The sequence below is a fragment of the Balaenoptera ricei genome, chromosome 1 (assembly GCF_028023285.1).
Source record: "Balaenoptera ricei isolate mBalRic1 chromosome 1, mBalRic1.hap2, whole genome shotgun sequence".
Taxonomy (NCBI): domain Eukaryota; kingdom Metazoa; phylum Chordata; class Mammalia; order Artiodactyla; family Balaenopteridae; genus Balaenoptera; species Balaenoptera ricei.
In genome coordinates this window covers 5609188-5634247 of record NC_082639.1, presented here as the reverse complement: position 1 = coordinate 5634247, position 25060 = coordinate 5609188, and the positions used below count along the sequence as shown (strand labels likewise).

The 25060-nt window shown below is 58.7% G+C and overlaps 2 protein-coding genes across 7 annotated transcripts in view; both read right to left on the bottom strand.

Annotated features, from left to right (window-relative positions):
• LOC132356876 (calmodulin-binding transcription activator 1) overlaps window positions 1-4246 on the bottom strand; it is a 90790-nt gene extending 86544 nt beyond the window's left edge. For all 6 annotated transcript variants that reach the window (XM_059910081.1, XM_059910161.1, XM_059910243.1 and 3 more), the window contains exon 1: window positions 2777-4246. In XM_059910081.1, the coding sequence (XP_059766064.1) occupies window positions 2777-4222 (1446 nt within the window). In that variant the 5' untranslated portion in view covers window positions 4223-4246. The remainder of the gene's footprint in view (window positions 1-2776) is intronic.
• An 8-nt stretch (window positions 4247-4254) lies between these two features.
• The window catches only part of LOC132347466 (calmodulin-binding transcription activator 1-like), a 501538-nt gene continuing 480732 nt past the window's right edge, over window positions 4255-25060 (bottom strand). Inside the window, exons 5-8 of the mRNA XM_059893996.1 lie at window positions 24639-24792; window positions 6125-6265; window positions 4321-4617; window positions 4255-4274 (exon numbers count right to left, since the gene is read on the bottom strand). Coding sequence (XP_059749979.1) covers window positions 4255-4274; window positions 4321-4617; window positions 6125-6265; window positions 24639-24792 — 612 coding nt within the window. The remainder of the gene's footprint in view (window positions 4275-4320; window positions 4618-6124; window positions 6266-24638; window positions 24793-25060) is intronic.

Here is a 25060-nt window from a genome sequence, read left to right as displayed (position 1 = left end):
CTGACACAGGTGGCAGGCAGCCTTCTTCCCAGCAGAGAAGGGGGGAGGGCGAAGGGTACCATGCCCGCCGGTGGGGGAGGTGCTGTGAGGAGAGAGGAAGGACAGGGGAGAAGATGCTATCCCCTGCAGGAGAACCCAGGAGGGGCGGCCCCTGCTGCTGGACCTGGCGGGGGGAGGACGGCGGGGTGGGGAGTGGCCGGCAGAGCCGCTGGGGCCTCTACAGAGCCCTCTCCGAGCAGCCACTTTGGGCTCCAAAGGGCCCAGCTGGTGGCATCTACGCATTTCCCAAATCAAATTGAATTTGAGCTGCTTTTGTTTCTCGGTAGCTGGAAGCATCGAGAGCTTCTGGAAAAGCGGGGCTGGCCGCTCCCTCTGCGAGGTGCCCGGGCCATCTTTCCTTTCTCGTTCCCATGCCGCCCTCGCGTGGCGAGCTGCTGAACTGACTTTCTCCGAGGTACAGTTTAGGGATCTGCAGGCCGGTGCTCGGATACAGGACAGAGAGGGCCAGGCCTGCCAGGAGCCCCTGACCAGTGCCTGCAGGTCCCAGGGGCTGGAAGGAGGGCCTGGACCCGTCCAGGAATGTGCACTCAGCTTGCAGGTTGAGTCCGGGGATAAAAAGCTCCTCCTCCCGCAGGACACGGGCGCCGGGGTGCCTCAGGGCATCCTGAGGAAGGACCAAATCTCCAAGGTCGGAGGTCTTGAGGCCACCTCTGCTCAGCCACTTACAGATCAGGACACCGAGGCCCAGGAGGCGGTGCCCCGACTCCCAGCTCTGACCTCCTTGAACCCCAGTCCCAGGCCTCCCTCCCAGCCCCTCTGAATTGCTTTCTTAATCCCCGTGGGGAGCCAGCTGCTGGGCTGAGCTGACCTTTCACCCCAGGGGATGGGGTCACAGCGAGCCGCACCAAGAGGAAACTGAGTCAGTCTTCTGGAGTCTTGGGGGTCCGTGGGGGTAGGGGGAGTCCCTGGAGGTGGGTGGAAGGGGCAGGGCTGCTGGAGCTCTTCGCTCAGTCCTGACAACCCAGTGAGGAAAGCGCTAGCATTGCCCTAATCTTAGAGACAGGAAAGGCAGCGACCTTGCCCGAAGTCACCACCGGCTAGTAAAGTGGGGGGCAGGATTTGAATCCAGACTGTGCAGCCCCAGCCCCGTGCTCCTCACCACGTCGGGCAGCCACCTCTGGACCCCTGAGCTGGGAGGAACCTGCTGCCCGAGGACACGGTGCACGGGCAGAGCTGCTCTTACACCTGCTGTATTTCTGGGGTGCTCCTCTCCCAAGGGGGGGCCACTACCTGGGCTGATGTGGCATCTGAGAGCTGGGGGCATTCATACGCAGCCTCTTCGCCACGGCCGAGGCAGGAGGACACGAAAAGGAGCACAGTGGGCCGTGAGTTGGGATGGCCACAGAGTAATAACCAATAACATAGCAAGAAACTATTGATTACTTCCTACGGGCCAAAGACTTTACCAAGAAGCAAGTACTATTATCACCCCCACTTGATAGGTGAGCAAACTGAGTCACAGGGAGGGAAAATCACAGCAGAGCCAGGGCTGACACCCAGGAGTGCCCCCTGAGACGTGCCCTCCACCCTGGGCCTCAGTGTCCCCTTCACCAGGGCCCGGGGGAGACTGGGAAGCCGACACGGGCTCTCAGAAATGCTGCACTTCTCAGGGAACCCCGTTAACCCTGTCCCAACTCGGGCCTCGTCCTGGGAGCCCCTGCCAGCGCCTGGGGCTGGAACGTGCACGGGTTTAGCCAGCATCCCTGCCCTGCCTGTGTCGGAAGACCTTCTGCGGGGTCTGCATCACTGCCCTGAGGTACCCCATGAGCTTCAGGGCCTCTTAGGAGCACCCCTCCCTTGGTGTTTTGGGCAGCAGCCCCTGCCCTATTGTCTAGGGAAGGTGGCAGTGGGGCCAAGGGAGCCGTGGGCAGCCATCTCCCAGGGGAGAAAGTGCCGACCTGGGCCCCAATATGCTGCTCTCCAAACACCTGGCAGGCCGACTGGGAGGGGTCAGGGAGCGTGTCCTATTGGGCAGCAGGAGGTTAGGGAACACTCGGGCCACTCTGTCCCCTTCCTACGCCATTCTACTTCGGAGGAAAAGCAAAGGTTCCTTCCTTAAGCACCTGGGCCACCGTGGCAAGACCTGGGTCGTCCTGCGGTCCTGGGCTTTGGCGCAGTGATTCTCGATGTCAGATCTCAGCTCCCCCGGAAGGGAGACGGACTGTGGGGTTGGGGGATGCCTTTGATTTTGTAGAGGCTGGATATACCACCAAAATCTCACAGATGACTCTTTGGAAGCTGTACCCTCCCTCTCAATTTGATGGGAATTTGTTTTTGCTTTGTTTTGTGAAACAAATCAAAAGCAATGGAGGATACAGATGGTCTATAGTGGTGATTTCCAAATTTTTTTCCAGCAGCCCTAGGATGCTTTTTCGAAAAAAAAAAAAAAAAAAAGGCAAAGCAAAACATAGGTGGAATCTTAAGACATCAGCCAGGGGACAGCGGTGACAGCAAACATTGATCTGGCAGAGTTGGGAGGGCCACCTGGCCCCCGAGGAGACCCCTGATTTTAAAGCTACTTGCTCCTGTGAGGACTGAGAACACCGCTTGAGAGAGCTGGGGGTATTTCGAGCACCGTGGGGACAGAGGGAGGGGACACCTGCAGGGTCCAGAGCTTCAAGGGAAGGGCAGCCACACGCAAACGAGCACCCCTCGCTGGGTGCTGGCGGGTGGGCAGGTGAGGCTGGTGCGGGAGGCTACGGCAGTGACAGCTTACCTCCGGGTAAGACCACTCTGGGGAGTAGTCGGTCACCATGAACACCCGTCCGCTCTGCTGCAGCATCCCCAGGGTGCCCGGGGCTGAGGCGGCCGAGACCACCTCGGCAACGTGCATGTAGGCCATGGTGCTGGCCCCGCCCTCGGCGCTGCTCAGCTGCAGGCTCCCCTGCTGGGGGCTGCAGCAGGGGATGCACATCTCTGCCTGGGTGAAGGGGGCACGGGCCCCGTCCTCCGCCTGCGAGAGCGCTGCGCCATCCCCTGACACCAGCTGGTGCCCGTAGATGGTGCCGCTGCCCCCCTCCACGGAGATGAAGTCGTTGATCAGGTCGGAGAACTGGTTGCCAAAGGAGATGTCGAAGTGGTCCAGGCTGAGCTCCATGTTGGCGGCGTTGCCCAGGCCGGGCTGGGCCACGGGGTAGAGTCCCTGCACCACGTTGCCCGGGAGGAGGGGGACGCCGCCGGCGCTGCGGATCACGCCGGTGGGCTCGGGCTGCAGGTAGTGCTCGGAGCTACAGGCCTGCAGCTCCCCGGACTTGATCAGGCCCTCGCCCCCTTCGGCCACCTGCGAGGTCTCCATGGTGACCTCCCCTTCCGCCGCCATGGCCTGGAAATTGGCCTGAAACTGCATGAGGTGGAGGGAGGAAGTGGACTCGATCCGTGTCTCCACGTGGCCGCTGCAGGAGCTGGTCTGTGACGACGCCTCCGTTTTCACCGTGGGCATCACGAAGGTGCCCCCAGAGTCACCCAGGCTGCTGTGGGCATTCTGCTCGATGGGGAGGGGCTTGCTGGCGTCCTGCAGGAAGAAGCTCGGGGAAGGGGTCTGGTGGACGTGGGGGCCCGTCTGGCTGAAGCTGGACGTGTAGTCCTTGTTGGAGTCTATCGCACTGAAGTCCATTTGCTCCAGGGTGGTGCTGGGGCTCAGGCCGCCGCCCGACGGCAGGAGGCTGGAGCCCGCGCTCAGGGTGAGGGAGCTGGACGCCGCGGCCGCCGCAGAGGAGGAGTAGGCCTCTTTGGCCATCTGCTGCTCGAAGGAAGTGTCCTCGGTCTTGATCTCCTTGGTCAGGACAGTGGTGAAGCTGAAGCCCCTCTCCACTGGTGGTGAGTGCCGGACATTGGTGCTGACCATCTCGGCTTTCAGGCCTCCGCCCCCGTACGTCTGGCCCTGCTTCGGGTTATTGAGGAAACAGTCGGGGTCAAAGTTCATGGTGGTTTCTGGAATCTTCCGGCCCCCGTCGAGGGTGGTGGAGAGGACGAGCTCTTCGGACACATTGGTGGGCAGCATGGACAGGCTCTCCGAGCTGCCCGTGGTAGGGAAGGCGTACTTGTGGCCGTCGGAACTCACGGCCAGGACGAGGCCCTGAGAGGCGTCGGGCGACAGGAGGTGTTGGTTGGGGCCTGCGGTGGGGGACATGGTGTACACGGCCTCGTTGGTGACCTCGGACATGAACACCGTGGCGCTCTGGGACAAGCTCCCCATCACGGAGGCCACCGCCATGCTGGACACACCCGTGACCACGGGGCTGTCCGCCATGTCCGGGTCGCTGTTGAGCCCGCTGCTGATGGACACGGGGGAGCTCTGGGTGGTGTCGGGGACCTCCACCTGGTTGGTGGAGGAGACCTCGGTGCTGTTTTGGTGCAGCAGTACCGGCTTGGCCACCTTGCCGTTCCTCTTCTCGCGGCTCAAGCCCTTGCCGTGGCTGTGCTCGTGCTTGCCCTCGGATACGTCGTTGTGCTGCACCTCCGCGTGGCCCCCGTACCCCCCCGTCCGCGGCTCCACCTTCGGCGAGATGATGCGGTGTTTGGCACTGTTACACTTGTGGTGCACGCTGCTGCCCGCTCCTGCGGAGATCAGAAGCGCAACACGCGCACGCACACACACACACGTGCACACGCACACACGTGCACACGCGCGCGTGCACACACACACACACACACACACACACGCAGAGTGTCAGAGCTAGGACTGCAGTGGGCCCCGTCCCTGAGCGCTGGGGTCTGGCAGAGCCCAGCCTGGGAGTCCAAGCTGGCCCTGGCCCCTTGGGGCTGCCGTGGGACAGACCCTCAGGGACTCAGGCCCTCTTACCCCACCCCAGGCTCTCAGGTGCCCTATGCAACCACCCTCCGGACTGGGGGGCTTTGTCCCTGATGCTCTTTTCAAATAGTAATTGAAGACCCCCAGTGCATAGGAGGCGGGGAAGGAGAGGCTGGGGAGAATGTCGTACTCCAGGAAAATCCTCCCCACCTTCCGAGGCGTACTCACTCACTGGAATGGCTCAGCCTGGGATGGTGGCCGGGGCCTTCTCCCCTCCCCTGAAACTTTTCACGCCTGTTCAGGCTACAGTGTCCCAGGAAGCCCCTCTGGGACTGAAAGCCGGTGGTTGATGGTAGGGGGCTGGGGGTGTGGTGGGTAGAGAGCAATGTACTCTCCCTGGACTAGCTCTTAGGCCCCAGGACCAAAGAGGGTTCTACTTTATTCCAGAGGCAGAAAGGTATTTGGGGCCACCCCCCACTCCATTTAGCTAGCCTGGGCCTATCCTTGGCTCTTTGTGGGATGAAATCCTTCTAAAAACCTGAGCAACGACCCAGCCCTAACCCCCAGTTCAGTGGCAGAAAAGAAAGAACCTCAGGCTCTGAGCGTTTCTGAGCAAGTTGCACTGAGGGCTCTGCCCCTAGGCCTCCACTCCTGCGTAATTTTCATTCCATCTGATAAGGGTGACTCCGCTTTTGATAAAAGGGTGAATTCTCCCCTGATCCTGTTACAGACTCACCAAGATTCTTAAATGCATGAAGACTTCGCAGAGAAGTGACATGACCCTCTAATGGAAATAGCTAATTAAGGCAGCTAGGGAGTAAAGAGCCACATTTCCAAGAGCAGATACCATTATCGGAAACACAGACACATTGGGACAGAAGATGTGGGACGCTTTACATTCTTGGAGGAGACAGAGGTGAAAGCAAGAGGTTTCGCTTGAGTGGTCCCACTGACTCAGGGCTGATCTCCCAGAAAAGCCTGTGTCGGCCCGGGGACCTGGGCTCCTGCTGCTGATGCCCGAGATCCCAGGGCCCGGAGGGCACCTGCTACGGGTGGATGTGGACAGAGACCCAGCCCTGTGCACTCCTGACCCTGCTGCCCACATTCCTAGAGGGCGCTGCCTCTCCGGAAACTGCTCTCTCCTGCCCGAAGTGGGCTGCCCGCCGGCCCCGCTGGGCAGGACGAGGGAGAGTTGCCCTGGCTGCGGTGCTGTGGCCTGGCTCCTGGCTGCCCCCTCTCCCCTTGTGGTCCTCACGCCCGCTGCCCGGCAGCGCCCCCTGTGCCCACGCGCCCGCCGGGGGCCACCCCGCTCACCCAGGCTGCCGGTGCAGAGGCAGTTGTGGGTCCGCGGCTGTGGCTTGGTCTGGTGGCTGTCAAGGATCTGCTGCACCAGCTGCTCGACCGAGAAGCCCGGGCTGCTGTTCCCGTTGCTGCAGGTCCACTTGATGCCGTGGACTGTGGGGAGAGAGACGGGGCGGTCAGCGGCCACGCCTGCGGGGGGCGTCCTGCGAGGGTCGGGACCGGGGCCTGCCCTGAGCGCGGCCCCCTCTCTGCTGGGACGCCGGCCCCAGGCACCGTGAAGTGATGGCCGTAAGGAGTGGAGGAGCGAGAGAGGAGGGTAGAGAAGGCAGGCCCAGGCTGCCCCGCCAGGCTGCCCCGCTCCCCTGGGGACCTCAGTGCTCCCCCTCTGCCTCCGGCCCTCCTTTCCTGTGGCGCATGGCGGGGTGGGGGTGGGGGCAGTAGACGGCCCAGGGAGTTGCTTTTGTTTCCGCAAAGTCCAAGTACATCGGGTGGCTCTTCAGTAGGTCCTGGAGTGGAGGGGACAGAGAGCGAGGATGGGGAAGGGGAGGTGCCGGAGGCCGAGGGACCTCCGCAGACCGCAGGTCGTGGAGATGCGGAGACGTGGTGGAGGTTGGGGAGAGCGGCTCCCAGCAGGATGGATGCCCAGCCCCGGCGGGCGGCGGAGGGGGAGCGCTTCAGCCTCCTGCTCTCACCAGACGTCCCGGCCTCGAGGGATGGCAGATCGGGCACAGTGGGTGCCCACTGATGGCCCGCCACCCGGACGGCCGCCCTGGCGTTTTGGCTCCACCCTCCTCAACCCTGGACCCCTGCTGTCCCTGGTGTTGGAGTGGGGGACCCAGCATGACTGAGGGTGGGCTCCCCACCTGCCTGGCAGAATGGGGCTGGAAGTCTAAAATAACCGACTTGCCTGGCTGGGTGTGTGGACTGACTGAGTTTCACGCCCGCTTGCTCTGCTGTGTTCTCTCAGCTGGAGCAGACCTGGCTGAGAGGCGGGGGGCTGAGCCTGCGGGGCCTCTCTGGTGGCTCTGGGGGGCCGGGTCCAGAGGCAGTGAATCCACAGCCCCGGGGCTGGAGCTGGTGCCTGGGGCTTCAGGAGGGACCCAGTTCCCTACGAAGGGGGTGGACGGTGGGAGCTGGTGGTCTGAGAGGAGGAGCAGGGCATCAGGGCACAGGGTCAGGTTAGAGAGAGGCCAGGGGCTTTGCCAGTGCAAGAACAATTTGCTTTCTCCTGATCTCACGTGGACTCCATGGGAAGAACTGTCACAACTCGCAGAGCCTGCCTTTGCTCTGTGAGGGGCACAAGGAGACACACAGGGAGAGTCTACACAGCGGGTAGGAGCTGGGTTGGATTCAGATGTGGATTGGAGTCCAGGTTTTGTTCTGTACTTGCTGTGTGAATTTGGCCAAGTCACTAAACCTCTCTGAGCCTCAGTTTCCTCATCTGCAAAATGGGAATACGAGAGTATCTGCCTCACAGGGTGGCCCGGAGGAAACCCAGTCTCCTGCCTGGCACTCTGTGTGGACCCCGCCAAGAGTAGCTGTTGTCATAACCATTAATGTTGATGACGGCAACGACGGTGACACACCGCACGCGATGCTGGCCTTGCCCTGCAGCTTGGCCGATGCTTTGGGAACAGGCCTGGGGAAGGCAGCTTCCTGCCGTGAAATCCACAGACGGCTCAGCCTTGGAACGCTGCAGGGAGAGCTCCTCGGCGCCGTCCGTCTCATGCCTCTGCTCCTCGACCGCGCCTTCATGTAGAACTTCAGTGGTTTTTCAAAGAAAATCCCGATGTGAGGGTCGTGATCTGCTGGGAATCCCCCGAGGGCGCCGCTTTTCTTCTCCGTGCACCTGCCCAGGTGTTCGCCCACGACCCTCGCCTCCACTCCATTCTGATGAGGCTCTGGCCTCTTGGGAGGTCTTCCGGGCTCTGCCGCTCATTTCTTCAAAAGCGCTGGGGCCCTAGCCCTGTTCCTGGCGGTCCCGAATTCTGGCGGGTCATTGAGAGGGGATGGTGGCTGAATGGCTTCTGCCTCGAGCTAGCTCAGCTGCCTGGATTTGAAGTCGTGGGCGCCTGTTTGGAGCCCTGTATGATGCGCATGCCCAGGGGTTGGTTGTTTGCAGCCCACCTTTCTGCAGGTGGACGGCGCCTCCCCTTGGGATCCCTCGGGAAAATCTCCGGCAGCCCCAGGAAGCTTGCACTCCCGCTGGCTCAGGCCCACCTCCTGTCTGGCAGCTGGAAGGGATAGCCCAGGCCAGGGGTTTGCAAACCTCATCATAGCTGTGGAGCACTTTTCGCAAATAAACCTCTACCTGGAAATCCAATATGGAAAATAGATCACAGCAGAAGGGGCCTGGCCCAGGCAGGATTTAGGGGTCAGGGCGTGTCCTCACACCTGGGCCCCCCTTGGCTGAGGACCTTTTCCAGAATCCTCATGTTATAGATGAGAAAACAGAGGCTGAGGGTGGGGGCCAGAGGGCAGGACTCAAACCGCTGTACACAGATGTCCTGCCCCAGCCCAGAGGTTCCGGAGGGGTGCCCAGACTTTTCTTTAAAGCTCTGCATGAGTTCCTCGCATGCAGTCAGGATGGCAAACACAGGGCTCTGTCTTAAGCCGAGTCTGCAGATTCTGCAAGTCTGAGACCAGAAGCATCTCCAGAGCTCATCACGGGCGCTTCTACCTGTGGAGGACTTGGAGCAGGGGCTCTTTGCAAAGCCAGACCAGGTGTTCTCAGGGAACCCTCTCCGGCCCACCCGAGTCTGAACTTGAATCTCTGGAGACGTGAGCTAGGCTCAGGCAGCCCCACCTCTGGCTTCTGGCTGCAGGACCCCACCCCACCCAAAGGTCTGGGGTGCTGGCGTTGGGTGGGCTCGCTAACCCCCGGACTGCCAGTCGGCTCTGCTGGAACGTTCTGGCATTTTGGACCAGGCCCCCCCTGTGCTGACAACTGCCGCTCAGACCAGCCTCCTCCAGCCCCCGTGCGGGCGCAGCTCCTGCGTTCTTCCTGCTTCTTGTTCGTCTCCTCATGTTGTGAAGGTTATAAAATGAAAACCCAGTGAAGGGTGACAGATTGCAAGCAGAGAATTTTCGGATGCTTAATGCAAATTACCTACTGTCTTAGCACATCCAATATGCAAATTGCCTCCCTCCCCCTCTGGTGGGGGAGGGGAGAGGAGCCCCCTCCTCGGAGGTGGTAAGCTGTTAGTACCGAATATCAAATACTATCAAGACGGCTTTTAACATGTCATGCTCCGCTTCCCGACACGTAATGAGTCAATGGGAAAGGAGATTTCTATTGGGAAAAGCGTGCTTTATGGAAGGAAGGTTGATACACACGCACGCTGGCCCCGTCCCCCTCCACTGCCTCTCCTCCTTCGTAAAAGCAGCTAAAGGGAAACCCATTAAAGGTACAGTTGGTGAAATGTAAGGTCATGAACTGGGGCGGAGGGCACAGAAAGAGAAAAGGGAACACCCCTCTGCTCCCCCCACCCAAATCACCTCTTGGTGGCTCTGGGCCACATCGTCCCCTCTGCTCTCTGAGTCTCGATGGAGGGCTCCTCATTCCCAGGCCACAGTCGGCCGCCTGGGGGCGGGGGGTGGCCTGAGTGTTTCCTGCCAAATCCCTGGCCGGGGAGACTCTAAAACTCCCCATGCAGGTCTGGATAGTGCTCCCGGGCTGCTCAGGTGATGGAGAGGGGCCTGTCCTGTGTGCCCAGGAAGGCTGGGGCAAGGAAGGTACCAGAGAGGGAGAAGGCGGGCGTGGGTGACTCCTCACAGGCCTGCACAGGACAGGAGTGGCCAGAGGGCCACACTGGCCAGAGGAAAGTGGGGTGCTGCAGGGTACTTCTGCGGCTCCGCCCATAGTCCTGCTGCTGCCCAGGGAACCCCGCACCTGGGCCCGACACTGGCTCTGCCAGGCGGAGTGCAGCAGGCCCTGTGGGAGGACTGGTCTGCGAGCCGACAGTGCTGACGTGGCCTGAACACGACGCTCACGCTAACGACCTCCCAGAGCTGGGCAGCCGGGCTCACACTAATCTGAATAATCAAAAGGAAATCGGTGAGAACAGCATGGGGCCACGCTTTGGAGAGCATCTTCTGATGAGCAATTCACCCAAGAGGCAGCCAACCGCTGGGAAGAGTGTAACTGAGATCTGGAGGAGGGGGCTGGGGAAGGTATGGGGGTGAATCCTCCACCCACACCCCTGCCTGGGGCCAGCTGCCAGCTGAGGGCCACTTGGCTTATGCCTGCTCCATCCCAGCCTTGTGGGGGTTGTAGGTGGAGAGCTTTGGCCAGGTTGGCTTAACTTGACCCCAGGTTGAGCTGCCCTGTCACTCTGTTATGGACAGAATTGTGTACCCCCCAAAATTCTCAGGTTGAAACCCTAACCTCCAATTTGAATATATTTGGAGATAGGGCCTTTTGGAAGATAATTAAGGTTAAATGAAGTCCTAAGGGTGGGTCCTAATGCAACAGAACTGGTGTCCTTATAAGAAGAGGAAGAGACACCAGGATTGAGCACACAGAGGAAAGGTCATGTGAGGACACAGTGAGAAGGCGGCCGTCTGCAAGCCAAGGGGAGAGGCCTCAACAGAAACCACCCCTGCCCACACCTTGATCTTGAACTTCCAGCCTCCAGAGCTGTGAGAAGTAAATTCCTATGGCTTAAGCTGCCCAATCTGTGGTGCTCTGTTATGGGAGCCCCGGCTGACATCAGGGTTCAGGCCTGAGCCCTACATGCCCCTGGGAGAGACCCACCCTGCCCTTGTGCTGCACACGTTGGGTGTGTATGTTTGAGGGGCACTGAGATCTTTCCAGAATGCCTCCTTTTGAAACCGAGCAGGACCCTGTGGGGCTCCTGGGCACAAACCTTTCTGTCCCCCATTTCTTGTTTGTAGGGAGCAGACTCCAGCCTCCATGACCTTCCCTGAGTTCCAAAGGGCAGATTTGAACAGCTGCGCATCAAGAGACTAGCAGCCAAGAAACCACCTGAGGCAAGATTAGAGGAACCAGAGAAGCTCATCAAGAGACTACCTGAGACCAGATTGGAGGGGTGCAGCCCCTGCACACACTGTAATCTTGTCAGCAACCCCATGCTTGAACTATTGCTATAAAACTCCTCATCAAATCCTCCCGGGTTGGGACACAGAGTTTTTCGGAGCAGGAGCCCGCTGTGCCCCACTTTGCCTGGCAAAGCAATAAAGCTATTCTTTTCTACTTCACCCAAAACTCTGTTTCCGAGATTCGATTAGGCACCGGTGCACAGAGGCTGAGCTTTGGCATCACTTTCGCTGCCACTTTAAATCTTACCCTTCCATCCAGCACTTGCCAGCTCAAGCCTCACCTCCTCCTGGAGGCCCTCCTGGTTACTCTAGCTCTCGTCCCCACTGGAGCCAGAGTCTGACTCATGGAGACAGGATGTTATCGAGGGGGCCTTCTCTATCCCCCATGCTTCGAACGATGCCTGGCACATAGCAGATGCTCAGCGAAGTCTGGTGGAGTGAATAAACGAATGGGTGGTTTCTCAGTCACTCACACCAGCACTGCTCCCTTTTTGTTTCATCCATTCATTAATTCCCCCAATGAACTGTAAGCAGAGCTCACATCTCAATAATAATAACAAAAATAATATTTACTGAACCTACACTACCTGCTAGGCATTGTGCTAGGTTCTTTATATGTTGACTCCATTATAAAAAGAAATAAATCACAATAATATCTACCCTTGATTGAGTATCTACTGGGGACAGGGCACTGGGCAGTGGTTCTCCAAGTATGGTCCCAGCTGCCGTAAAATCACCCGGAAATATGTTAGAAATGCACATTGCCAGGCCCCACCCAGCCCTACGATGAATCAGAAACTCTGGGGAGGAGGCTCAGATCTGTGTCCTACCCTCCAGGGGAATCGATGCTGGCTCAAATTTGAGACCCATTGGTCTAGAGATTACATCTCTCATCTCTCAACGATCCTTTGAGGCCAAATTATTGTCCCATTTTATTAATGTGAGAACCAAGACTCAGGAACGTTGTGTAACTTGCCCAAGGTCACTCAGCAGATAAGTGGGGGTGGGGAGGGGTTGCAGTTTCCATTGAGCCGTCTGCCTCGGATGGGTCTTCCCAGCCTGCATCCCTCCTGGACCAAGGAAGGGCCGGACGGTTCATCACGGGCTGGGGAGGGAGGGCTACTCCCATCAGCAGACCGAGATCCTTTCTACTCACTTCACTTCCTAGAGAGAGGGATTCCGTGATTTCCTGGGGGCTGGTGGGTGTGCAGGAAACCCAGACCCCCTGGGGCTGGGCCAGGTTCTGTCCCCCAGCCCACCGCCCACCCTGCTGTTTCCTGCCCTCTCTGACTATGGAGGGTGCCGGCTGCCGCAGAAGGGCCACGTGGGCTGGGGACGGGGAGGGGCAGAAGTTCTAAAGCCCCTGGCTCTTCCCTCACGATCTTCCTCACTCAGGGCTGGGCCAGGTGGGCAGCCAGGCCGGAATGTGCGGCCACCCAGACCAGGGCAGAAGAAGCTTGCTTTGGGCCTCCCAAGGGCAGGGCAGGAAGTGAGAGGCAGGGCCTGCTGTGCACCTGCTCTTGGAGGAGAAGAAGCGAGAGAGGGAGGGAGGCCCGTGGGAGAACATCTCAGCATCTGAACCTGGGCCGCTGGGGTTCCCGGAGGGGTCCCCGGCCTCGTTCACCGAAGCCCACCGGGGTGAGTTTACGGGAAATTTCTATGAAAGACAGGGAGCCCGAAGAAAGACTCTTCCCAGAGAACATGGGAATCGTGGGAGCAGTGTTTGTCTCCTTGCCTGGATTTCTAGTCATTGGAGGTAGGAGGGGGTGGGGAGGGGACACCGAGTCACAGATGGGGGTGGGATGTGTGTGGGGGGCCCAGCGGCGGCCTTCTTGGTTGTCCTCTGAAGCCTCAAATGTTGCTTCCCGAGGTGGCTGCCCTAGGCAGTGGTAGAACTTTCCTGAAGGGCAGGGAGAACCTCTGAGCTCAGTGCCTGGCTAACTGTACGGGAGGGAGGGGCTGAGATTCAGGAACATCCAGAGCCTGTCGGGGGGGACTTCCCTGCAGTTCAGTGGTTAAGACTCTGCACTTCCACTGCAGGGGGCACGGGCTTGATCCCTGGTCGGGGAACTAAGATCCCACATGCTGCGCAGCAAAATAAATAAGTAAGTAAGTAAATAAATAAATAAATAAAATATTAAAAAAAGCAAAACAAAACAGAGCCTGTGGGAGACAGGCCGGCAGGACCACGCTGGCCAGGGGTCAGGGGCCCCAGTGGTCACAGCTCTTTTCCTCACATGCATGTGATCTTGGGAAGATCTTTGATTCCTCTTGGCCTCCGTTTCCTCATCTGTAAAATGGGTGCCTCCCACTAGTTCACCTGACGACACATCTCTGTTCCCCAAGGGACTTCAAAGACACAAGTGGGCCCCACTCCCTGGATTCCGATTCAGTGGTGTCCGCAGGAGATCTGAGTCAGGACAGGGTTGAGGGCCCCGAGTGAGATGACCCTTTCTGCTCTGAAACGTCATGCCTGGAACACTTTGGAAAGGAATTAGAGGGTCAGAAAGGCCTACTCTGGAAGGCCCCTCACCCCGAGGCAGCCCCGGGAGCTGGTGAGAGCAAGCTGCCTGCCCTCCTTTGCTCTGTGGGGCTGTAACTTCTGGAAGGATAATAGGCATGTCTGGCTGGAGCTTGGGTCACCACGGTAACAGCACAGGTGGCGCCTGCCGGGATGGACATTTGGCTTTCTTTGCACAGGAAGAGATTTCTTGGTGCTGTGTCGAGCAGGTGACAAGTGGCATGTTGGTGACAAAGAAAATCCCCCCACCTCCCGACAGAGGCTTTTGGGGGGCCTTTCTCTTGGCCCCCAGCAGCTGCGTTCATCCAGCGCTCCCACCCAGGGACTCAACTCTCCGTAAAGACCCACACAGAGGTGACTGTTTAACGGCTGTCCAGACAGGTCCCCTTGGAGACGGAAACGGGCACTGTGATAATTTGTCTGGACAATGGTGCCACCTGGACGCTCCCAGGCAACCCGGACCTGTGGTCACCCTACAGAGGAGCCACGTGAGGGAGGTGGGCAGGGGAGGGGCCACCAGGCGCCTCTCCAGGAGTGAATGAGCCCGTTTGGATGCCTCCCGGTTGTTGACACTAGAAGGCTGTCTCCATGGCAACAAGGTCAATGGGAAACGGCAGCCACGTTGGTTTAATTTTCACTGTATTCTTGTTGACAGGAGTAAAGGCCCGGCTTCTGAATTCTTGGTTCAAATGGATAAAATTTTCATTAGATTTAACTTCTCATATCCAGACACCCACATATGATTCAATTTCCCCATCTCACCCTCAGCTCATTCTCCTACTGGTCCTGAGGACAACATTTTCAGAAATCTCATCTCGAGGAGTGCGGAGGCTGAGCGGGGACAGGATGGCGTGTGTTCGCGGGCACACATGGGCTGTGTCCCAAATCCGCTTGTAATTCCTGGTTCTGAATGTCAGGGGACGTGGGGCATAAGACCCCCCTTTCCATCTTTTACCAGGAGGCATCGGCTTCGTTCCAACAGAGAACAAGCCCAGGGAAAGGCAGAGGGTCTGAGGACTTCTTCCAGGTGGGAGGGACCTCGGAGGTGAGGGGCGGGGAGAAGGGCTTCCCAGTTGGGAGCTGATTTGGGCCACTAAGCCTCCACCAGCAGGAAATTCAGGCCACGTGGGGATGGAGCTCCCCGTACCTCTGCACTTGACCTCACAGGCAATCTCCTAGAAGCTCAGTGGCATAAAAAGTGGCCTTGGCTGAGTGTTTCCGCACCGGCCCCGCTCACTGGGCCAAGGATGTGCCTTGTGGAGCGACTTGAGTCTTGCAGAATCTCCTGATTTGCTGAATGGCATTGTTACCGAGGCCGGGAATTCTTTGCTCTGTAGTGAGAGCGTGAGTGGGCTTGAAGTTCTCTGATTGTCTAGCAATGTTGGATGGAAGCCCAATATGGCAGGGGGGGGAGAAGAAGCTTTAGCCATTCTCCCACATTTGGGAACCACGTGGGCTCTGAATTCTCTTCTCTTTTGGGCTCGACTGCAGCCTCTTCTCCCAGGCTCTGCCCGGGGGCAGAGGTGGCAGGAGTGACCACCTGTCCGCCAGCCCCTCCGGGCCACTAGCAGCGGGGGCAGGGGACCAGGGTTTTGGGTTCCGGAGGGTCTCCGTCTTGCTTTTGGGAGACCCTGGACTCAGAGGCCTCCTCCGTGTGCCCGGAGGTGGCGCCTGCAGAGAGGCAGGTGCCCTAGAAAGGGGTAGCTGTCTCTCGGCTCCTACCAGAACCTTCGATTTTCAAAGAGAAGCTGAAAATCTGGAGATTAAAATGCTGGCAACAAATTCTAAGTTTAACAAAATCACCCCCCCAGCGTGAGCAGGGCCGTGTCAGCTCTGGGAGGTGGTCAGGCACACCCTCCCCACCAGCACAGAGGGGCCCCCATCAAAGCTCATGGAATTAGTGGATGGCAGAGTCGGAGCAGGGGATTCTGTAACAGCAGGGGGTGCATGGCGCCCAAGTGGCCCTGAGGGGGCAAGTAGCCAGGGAGCGACAGGAAATCAAAAGAAGTATTTCTCTTTTAGTTCTCTGATTTGGGGGACAAACCAGCTAAATAAAATTTAGCCCAAGGGAGAAAGGCACATTTGCAAAACAAGCCTGGATCCTCCCAGCAGAACAGGAAAAGGAAGTAATCCCTATTTAAAACCAGCCTATCCTACTAAGTGAAGTAAGCCAGACAGAGAAAGACAAATATGGTATGATATTGCATATATGTGGAATCTCAAAAAAAAAAAAAAAAAAGGAACAAATGAACTTATTTACAAAACAGAAAGAGACTCACAGACATAGAAAACAAACTCCTGGTTACCAAAGGGGAAAGTGGGGGGAGGGATAAATTAAGAGTTTGGGATTAACAGATACACACGACTACATATAAAATAGATAACCAACAAGGACCTACTGTATAGCACAGGGAACTATATTCAGTATTTTGTAGTAACCTATAAGGGAAAAGAATCTGACAAAAAGAATATATATGTATATATGTATACATTTGAATCACTGTGCTGTACACCTAAAACTAACACAACATTGTAAAGCAACTATACTTCAATTAAAGAAAAAAAATCAGCCTTGCCTCTTCCTGCCTCTCCACTGCCTGCTCTCCCCTGTGCCAGGCTGGGAGGTGCCTGGGAGGCGTCCTAGAGAGAGTGGGAGATGTAAGGAGGCCCACCCTGCCTGCTCCTCATCTCCGCAGCTCCTAACCAAAGAGACAAGCAAGATGGACAGGGGAATCCTCCCCAGGCCCTTGTGTACTGAACCGCCTCCCTCCTTGACTCCAAATCCAGCTGACACAGGCAGAAGGCAGGGCAGAACCTCTGGGTCTCACAGGCTTCATCCACTGATTAACGCCTCTGCACTTAGGCAAAGAGCTGTGGTCCTGGGCCCTGGGCCCACCACGGGGATGCAGATGTGCTTCCCTTTATGGGGCTCCAGGGTTTCTCATGACTTCAAGTCAGTAAGTGTCTGGCAAGACCCCATTATGTGCCTGACACTAATATCTAACTTTCAACCCAAGGAAACTTCTAGGGTTGGTACCATGTCTTAATCCAGAGTCTATGGAAAGACTTCACGGGGTCCTGAAACACCCAGAAGTGATACACCCGACTCTTTGCACAAGTTCAAGATCAGCATTGCCTCCGGTTCCAGCCTCACTTCCACACGGATTTGAGAATCAGCTGATGCCCAAAGAGGCCTGTGGTCCCCAAAAGGGGCCGACCCTGATCTCTGCAACAGGGCTCCTTGGCTGGCTTCTCGCTGGAAACTGCATTAGGCTAGGATCTCTCAAAAAGCAGGAGAATCTTGCTTGTTAAAAAATTCAGATTCCTGGGACGTCCCTGGCAGCCTAGTGGTTAGGAGTCTGCGCTTTCACTGCCCTGGCCCGGGTTCAGTCCCTGGTCAGGGAACTGAGATCCCGCAAGCTTCATGGCAAAAAAAAAAAAAAAAAAAAAAAATCAGATTCCTAGGGCCCTGCCTTTTATCAACCTGCCCCGGAGGTTCTGATATGGGCCACTGCTCCCGGCGCTGAGCCCATGTCTGTGCCCAGGCTCTGCGGGCCTTGAAGGAATGGCAGGGGGTGGTGGGAAGCGAGAGGTGGGGGAACCACAGCTGCTCTGGTTTCCGTGAGCCCCCGTGGTGGGCGGTCTGGAGGTGTGCACGCTTATCCCTGACTCCCGGTCTCTCACTCCTACCCTGAGTCTAACTCCAGACATGGGAACACTGGAAAAGGCTGCTAATTGAATATTTCTGGCCAGAAAGAAACCTTCCAGCCCTGGGTGACAACAGCTTCCCCTTTCCCTGGACTGATCTACCCCCCACCTTTCCCTCCCAACTCACAGTGCCCCTGTGAGCAGCTCCGTGGGGACAGCGCCTATGCGACTTGCTTTGCAAGTGCCCCTCCATCACCCAGACTGGGACTTGAAGCACGCGTTCCTGGTCACGGGCGAAGCTGCCAGCCCCTCCACCTGCAACCGGCCAGGCGATGCCTGATCAGTTAGACCGCGTGGGAGAGGAGGCTCCCTAGGGCCCCCTTCTGTCTGTTCCAGCACCCCCACACCAGTCCCCCTCCCCGATCCAGAATCACAGAGCAGGTTCCCGGCACCAGGTCCACGGGCAGGGGTGGGTCGTGCCCCCTGCCCGCCTGCTGCCATCCCAGCCTGGGGAGTGGGACGCCTCCGGAGAGCTCACGTCTCTGAGCCGCTCTGCTGCTGCATGCCACCAGGTGGCGCTAGCCGACCAGGAACCTGTTTGGTGTGGGCCCCAGAAAGGAAAGCCTTTGTTGATTTTACTTCTTGATGTTCTATAATCACCAGGATGACAATCTAAGCAAAAAAGCAAAACAAATAAACACCGCCCCTCTTACTGGGTCTTTGGTCTTTGTCTGGAAAATGATGAAAAAACAACAGGCGCCTTGACATACAACCCGAGGCTTGGGCGTGGTAACAGTGAGGTCAGCGTAGGCGGAGGAAGGGCTGGGGCCTCTGGAGACGGAGGGACCTCACTGCTGGCTTAACCTGCGGGGTGAGTAGCTCCTGGAAGACGCCGCTGAGAACCAGCCTGTTCCTTCCGGTCTCCGCCGCCACAGCAGCCACATCTCAGCAAGGGGGTTCCTGTCTCCAGCCGCCCTGCCTTTGCCGGGTCCCCGTGGCTTGCTGTCCCGGCCTCACCGAGGCACAGAGGCTGTGCTCCTCCGGAGGGCGCATGGGGAGGGGCTGACACCCTGGCTTCTGGAGCACCTACAGGCTGCAGGAGCCCAGGGACCAAGGTGACTGGGAGAACTGAGGATTTCGGGGAGCTAGGGGGGCACACTTGAACCCCACACTCGACATGGGCTCCACCCACCATCAACATGGTCTTCATCACCTTATACTTGACTTGGTCTTTGCCCACCTACACACAACGTGGCCTCCACCCTCACCACCAACATGGCCTCCACACGTCTCCACACACAACATGGCCTCCACCCTCACTATCAACATGGACTTTATCACTTCATTCTTGACATAACTTCCTGCCTCACACTCAACACGGCTTCCTCAGTATGGCCTCCACTCCCGTATGCTCAACGTGACTTCCGCCTCCTCCCCGTCAACATGACCTTTACCACCTCATACTCATCCTGGCCTCTACCCCCACCCTTAACACGTCCGCGCCCTTGTGCTCCCATGACGTCTACACCCCTCACTCCACGCGATTTCCATCACTTCGTACTCAGCGTGCCCTCTAAGCCTCAAACGTGAGGCTCACTGCAGTCACCTCCGCGCCAAACCTGTGTGTGCCCCTGCCTGCTCCCTCCTTCACGCTGCCCACCCAGCCTCCCTGCCTCCCGTCTGTCCCGCACGTTCCTCCAGGCCAGGGGGACAGGGGGCCTCCCGACTGTTCGGAGCCTGGATCTCCTGAATGTCTAGGCGCTTGAAGGCAGAGCCATGTATTCTGCCCTCAGGCCGTCTGCTTCGGGCCCCTCAGCCGGTCTGGCCTCTTGGGTTTGTCCTCCTGAGGGCAGGGCCCAGGCTTTTCCCCACGTGGCAGCCTCCGCAGGGCTGGCACTGGGCTGAGCTCAGGGCAGAGGTTCTAGAAGCCTGTTCTGGTTCGGTGTTGGTGGCGCAGGAGCGCCCGAGGGACCGTCCAGCTGGTCTTTGCCGACGCCCCTTAGCACAGGGCTTGGCAGGGGCTGAGCGCTCAAACTCAAGAGAGAGGACCGGCCTTCTGGCTCCGATGCAGCCCCGACGCCTACATACTTTGTGTCCACGATGTCGTTTGACAGCCACGGGGCCGCAGGGAAGGGCCCACGATCGCTCCCGCCCTGAAGGAGCGCGGTGCTGCTTAGAGAGCTGGGGTGACCTGTGCTAGGCCGCTTGCTGGTCAGAGGAGGAGCTGGGACCCCCCTCCCCGCTCCCAGGTCTGTCCTTCTACCCATCCCCCCGCCCTCGCTGCCGCTTCGCCCACTTTCAGGGGGAGGGTCAGGCACTTGCTCTGGCCCAGACGGTGCCGGTGTCCCCACCTGAGCTGGTGGGGGGGGACGGTGGTGGTGTGTTGAAGGGCTCCTGGAGAGAGCCTTGGGGCTAGAGGGGCTAGAAAACTGAGCCCTGCCCCTGCTGACTCACACGTGCGTCCCTGCGCATGTCCCTGTGGGTCGTGGGCCGTGTGTGCATGTGTGCACTGAGGTGTGCACGGACGTCGGCATGGGGGCTCCCCAGCCAGCTCTCCTGCTTTGCCCACCCAGTGTCACTGAGGCCCCGGGACCCCTGAGCAATGACAGAGGGGCTCCAGGAAGGCAGCGAGAGCAGAGCCAAGCCCAGAGGTAGCCGGTGGAGCCGCCAGTGGCCTCTGGGCCCAGGGAGGCCCGCGGGGAGGCCCAGGCCTTGCTGGGCAACGCAGGGCCACCTGGCCGGCTAGGACGCTCCAAGCGGAGCCCCAGGGAGAGGGGGACAGCTGGGGAAGGGCTGAGAGCACAGCTTAAATCTCACGCCCTCATCCCTCACTCTGGATGGAAAAACCTCACCACCTGCTAGCTGGGAAGCGGCTGGCATCCCGTCCCCTCGTGGGCTGCCAAGGAATGGGGCAGGGCAGAAAGCCGCGGCGCCCAGAGTTGAGGGTCCACTGCAAGGGAACTGGCTCCATCTGGCTCTCTGAGGGTGGAGGGTTCGGGTCACCGTGGTTCGGGGCGGCCGAGGATCACTGAGCAAGTTTCCCGCCAGGCTGGCGGGACCGAGGCACAGAGCTTGTCTTGCCCATCATTCTTCCCACTCAAGGTTGACCCCGAGGGGGAGCGGGTCCCACCTGCCCAGCCCCCGCTCGCACTATGGCAGTTCGCCGGGTCCAAAGCGGGTGCTCTCGCAGACCGGCTGCGCTGGAACATACCCTGGAGTTTCCAGGATGAGACGTGCTGACCTTTAGATCATGTTCACTTGAGTTCTATAAACTCCAACCCTCAGACGGACGGGACCCGGGGCAATCACCCTCAGGCCTTGAGCTGAGCTGAGCTGAGCTGAGCAATTCTCAGCTGAGGCCTTACAGGAGGCACCCTAGGCTGCACTTGGCTCTACTCAGCCCTGAAGGACCCACATGCAGAACCCTATTCCCCAAAGGAAGTTAGGATGGTAGTGCTTAGAGAAGACTATACTTCCCAGACTCTCTTGCCAACGAGGGGTGACCCTATGACCAAATTCTAGCCAATGATATATGAGTGGAAGTGTTGTGTGCCACTTCTGGTCCCCGTCCTTAAAGGGATGAAGTTTACCCTCCACCTTCTCTTCTTCCCTTCCCACTGGTTAGAATGCAGTTATGATGGCAGGTGCTGGAGCAGCCATCTTGGACCACATAAAGAGGGCAATGCCCTAGGGATGGCAGAGCAACCAGCTGGAAAGAGCCTGGGTGGCTGAGCTGATCCCTGACACTGTGAGGCTGCCCTATCAACCCTGAATTTCTCTGTGAAAGAGAAATAAGCTTTAAGCCACTATTCTTTTTGTCTTTGTCACAGCAGCAGGACCCATATTCTAAATACCACAGAAGGGACTGCAAAAGACGGGAAGCATTGTTGGAAATATACCAGGAATTCTTATCAGATATCTTAATTTTTTCCCCCTTGTCTTTGTTTTTTGTGTTTTGTTTTTTTTTAGTCTGGAGGAGGCATCCCTCAGTTTGCAGGTTGAAGGGAAGCCCCCATAGGACTAAAGGGCACCCCTGCAAGAATCAAGGTGGGGTTCTTGGAATCAGTCTGGCTCAGAAGTTGGGGTTTGTGGGATCTCCCCACCCCATCGTCAACAGGTGAGGCGAAGGCTGAGGAGCAGAGTCTCACTTCGCCACGGATAAGCACAGCATTTTGATTAAACCACTGACAACTCCGCTGCAGGGCAGAGAAATTTGGAAACATCAGGAAGTCAACCTGTGAAGTCTTTGAAGGAATGTGATTTATGTGAAAATGTAATGAAGCTAATGTGTTTGGCTCCAGCGCTGGGGTGGCACGCCTGATCGTGGAACCCAATCTGATGCCTTCCTGGCTCCCAGCATACCTCTGCTTTCCCTGAACACGGGTAGCTGGTGCCCTGTGTGTGTTCCAAACCCAATCGGCATCTAAAGCTTTAACTGGAGCCGTATTTCCCAGGCTTTGTTTCTGGGCTGTGCGTGTCTAACTAGAGCCACACACACACACACACATGCACACCCTGAGTGACTGCACGCCGCTGCTCTCGTGTCTGGACACCAGAGACCCAAGTGTGATTAGCTTTATGGGGTGTTTGTTGTAGTTTTACATAATTTCCTTGATGCACTGCAGACTTTTAAAAGGCGTTCACAGTTCCCTCCAGTTAAGCATCAGAGGACCGAGGTCTGGTTTCTAGCCCCTGGAGTTCATGGCTTCATCCCCTTGCCTGCTGTGGGAGATGGCATTCCTGTTGGACTCAGGCAGGCTCCTGTGTGGGAGGGGGACTTTTCCCAGGTGGGGCTGCTTCTGAGGATGGGGGCTGTTGTGAGGGGGTGGAGGCAATGAGGGGAGAAAAAGGAAGCAGCTCAGATAAAAGAATGGGGAAGGCAAGGGGCCACGGGGTGGCTTACAAGAAAACGGCCATCGGTGTGTGTTGAGAGGCGTTAGGAGGGCCCAGGCCAGAGTCTCTGCCTGTGGTGGCCACCTTGAAAGGTATCTCTTCCCTCGGGAACATCCCCTTGGCTAATCTCTGGCTAACTTGGTCTCTGGAACCTCCCAGGACATGGGATGAAACAGTGGCTTCAGCGCCTCGGACCCAGGTCTGCAGAGGCCCAGGAGCCAAGCTGGGCCCCTCGGAGGTGGCCGGATGCTGCTGGTCTTGGTACAGAGACTGCTGGATTCTTTCTCTCACTTTCCAGAAAGGGAACTAGGGTTCTGAGAGGGTGAGTGATTGGCCTGAGGTCACACAGCGAAGCGGTCACAGACCCAGGCTGTACACCCCGCTCCTGGCTGCCCGGACTCGACTGGCCTGGCAGGGGGGTGCCAGTGCCAGTGGTTATGAGAGCCATTGCTCCCACCCAGCCAAGGCTCTGCCAAAGAGGAAGTATGGGCAGCTCTGGGGGAGGAAACCCAAGGTCAAGCACAAGCCCTGCACATTTAGACACCACGGGATGTAAGGCATGGGTGGGCGGGACGCAGAGTAGGACCCAGCACCACTGCCCTGTTCCCCAGCCCTTGGCCTGGCCTTGGAGGGGTGCCACTGGGCAGCTCTGGCTCTCAGGCTCTGGACACCGGGGGCCTCTGTCAGGTGCTCGGGCCCCTGCAGAGAGGGGATCAAGCTGGGCCCAGCCACGCTTACCCAGCCCCCTCACAGATATTTACAGAGAGACTTCCACGTGCCAGCACGGTGCGGGCCCCCGAGGAGCGGCAGGTAGGAAAGGTTCACGGGAATTAGCTGGGATGTTTCCCAAGTTTCTGGGTGCTCCGCAGAGCTCTGAAGAGCCTTGCGTGTCCCCTTCTGGTTAAGGAGGCTGACTTCATTCTGATGTCTCCCTGGGGGTCTCGGGAGGCCCGGGGTGCTGGGGCCCGTGGTGGTGGAGTTCCAGTTGGGTGGTTTGGGGGGGCCAGTGGAAGAGGCACTATTTGGGCTAAGGGTGGAAGGATGAGGTGGGTGAGCAGGTGAAGGTGGGGGAGAGCCAGGCGGAGGGAAGAGTGACGGCAGCTCTGCTGGAGGGACCACCCGTCAGGAAGCCCCAGGAGGGCAGGGGCAGCGGCGTGGGGTCCGCAGGTGGGTGAGCTGCGGGCACACCCAGGAGCTCATGCTCCGTCCTGAGGGCACCAGATGGCTTCAACAGGGCGGCTCCGGTCAGAGCTGCAGTTAAGGAGGGTTCCACCGGGCACAGCCTGAGCCTGGAAGGCCCTGGGCCTCCTGGCTTTGGTTCCTGGTGGCGGCAGCGAGGCCAAGCTGGCCAGAGCCTTCCCATGGGCACACAGCTCAGGAGGACAGCATGGGGCTGGACCATCAGCCTATTGGGAGTCTGCTTCCCTACTCAGAACCCTGCCCCTCCTGACCCCATCCCCAACCTTGTGGCTGGTGGGGGTATCCTCCAGTCTGAGCGCTGAAGGCTTCTCAGGATGAGCTGGCCACCGCAGGTGCCACGTGGCCTCAGCATGGACACTCAGTGACCGGACACTCACTGCGCCCAGGAAAGGACATCTCAGCTGCTCCCTGGACGTGTTTCCTCCCCGCAGCCCAACTTCCAAGGGGGCCACAGGTTCCGACGGCCCCGCTGACCTGCTCCCTGAGGTCCAGTATGATGACAGGTCTTTGCCCTGAGCCTCAGAGATCAGTGTTCCGGAACCCAGGGCCCTGCGCATTGGACGGCTTTCCCCGGCTCTGTTCTCCCTGAGCCCTCCGTCCAGGCAGCAGGAGAGGCCACCCCCGGCGGCTGCCCGTGGAAACCAGGCACCGGCCATGTCCCGGCTTTCTGGATGTGCTCGGCGTTTTGCATTCAGAGATCTGCTCCTGACGGATGCTCCCGACAGCATCACTTTGCTGACGAAATGCAGCTCAGGTCCCATTATTTGTGTGCCTCCCTGTCTGGGAGCCAAGGGTGCCCCGTGTCCAGGAGCAGATGCACCAAGGGCAGGAGCCTGGCCAGCCTGGCCGCGGGCCACAGGCCTCTCCCTCCCCGGACTGCCACCGCGCTCCTGTCTGCGGCCTGCAAGACAGAGGTCCCAGGCGCTCTCCACTCTGCTCCTTGCTCATGGGTTTTGTGCTCTGGAACCCACTTTTCTCATCTGTAACATGGGCTGACATCTGGGTCCCGGCTGTTGCCTAGGGAGCCCCCGAGGACCGGGTGGAATTGGGCAGGGTCCTTGTAAAAGCTAAGATCACTGTCATCCGAGCAGAACGGGGCTCCCGCCCCCGGATCCCCAGACCACGGAGGACCTCTGGCCCTGCCTGGGTGACCCTGGCCAGGTCGCAGCGCAGGACCCTGGCCGGCCGGCCGCGCCTACTCACACATGGGCTTCAGCTGCCCGATGAGCTCCTCCTTCGTCCATTTCGCCCACTCCTTCTTGTCGGTGTTGATGGAGCAGAGGATGGGGCCGCAGGGCTTACCGCAGTCCTCGATGGCCGGGACGTTCAGGTAGTGCACCAGGACGATGTCGGGGTTCTGGGGGGAGAGCACAGACACTGGCAGCATGAGGGTGGTACGGAGCCCGCCCAAGGTCACCCCAGCAGGTACAGACAGGCTGAGCATCTCCACGCCGGGCTTTCTCAGCCTGGGCACCACTCACCCTCGGAACCAGATCATTGTCTGCGGTGGGGGACCACCCAGCAGCACCCCGGGCCCTCTGGTGAGATGCCATTAAACCCCGCCCCCTCCCCCAAATCTCTAGACATTGCCTGTCACCCCCTGGGGGACAAAATTGGCCCCAGTT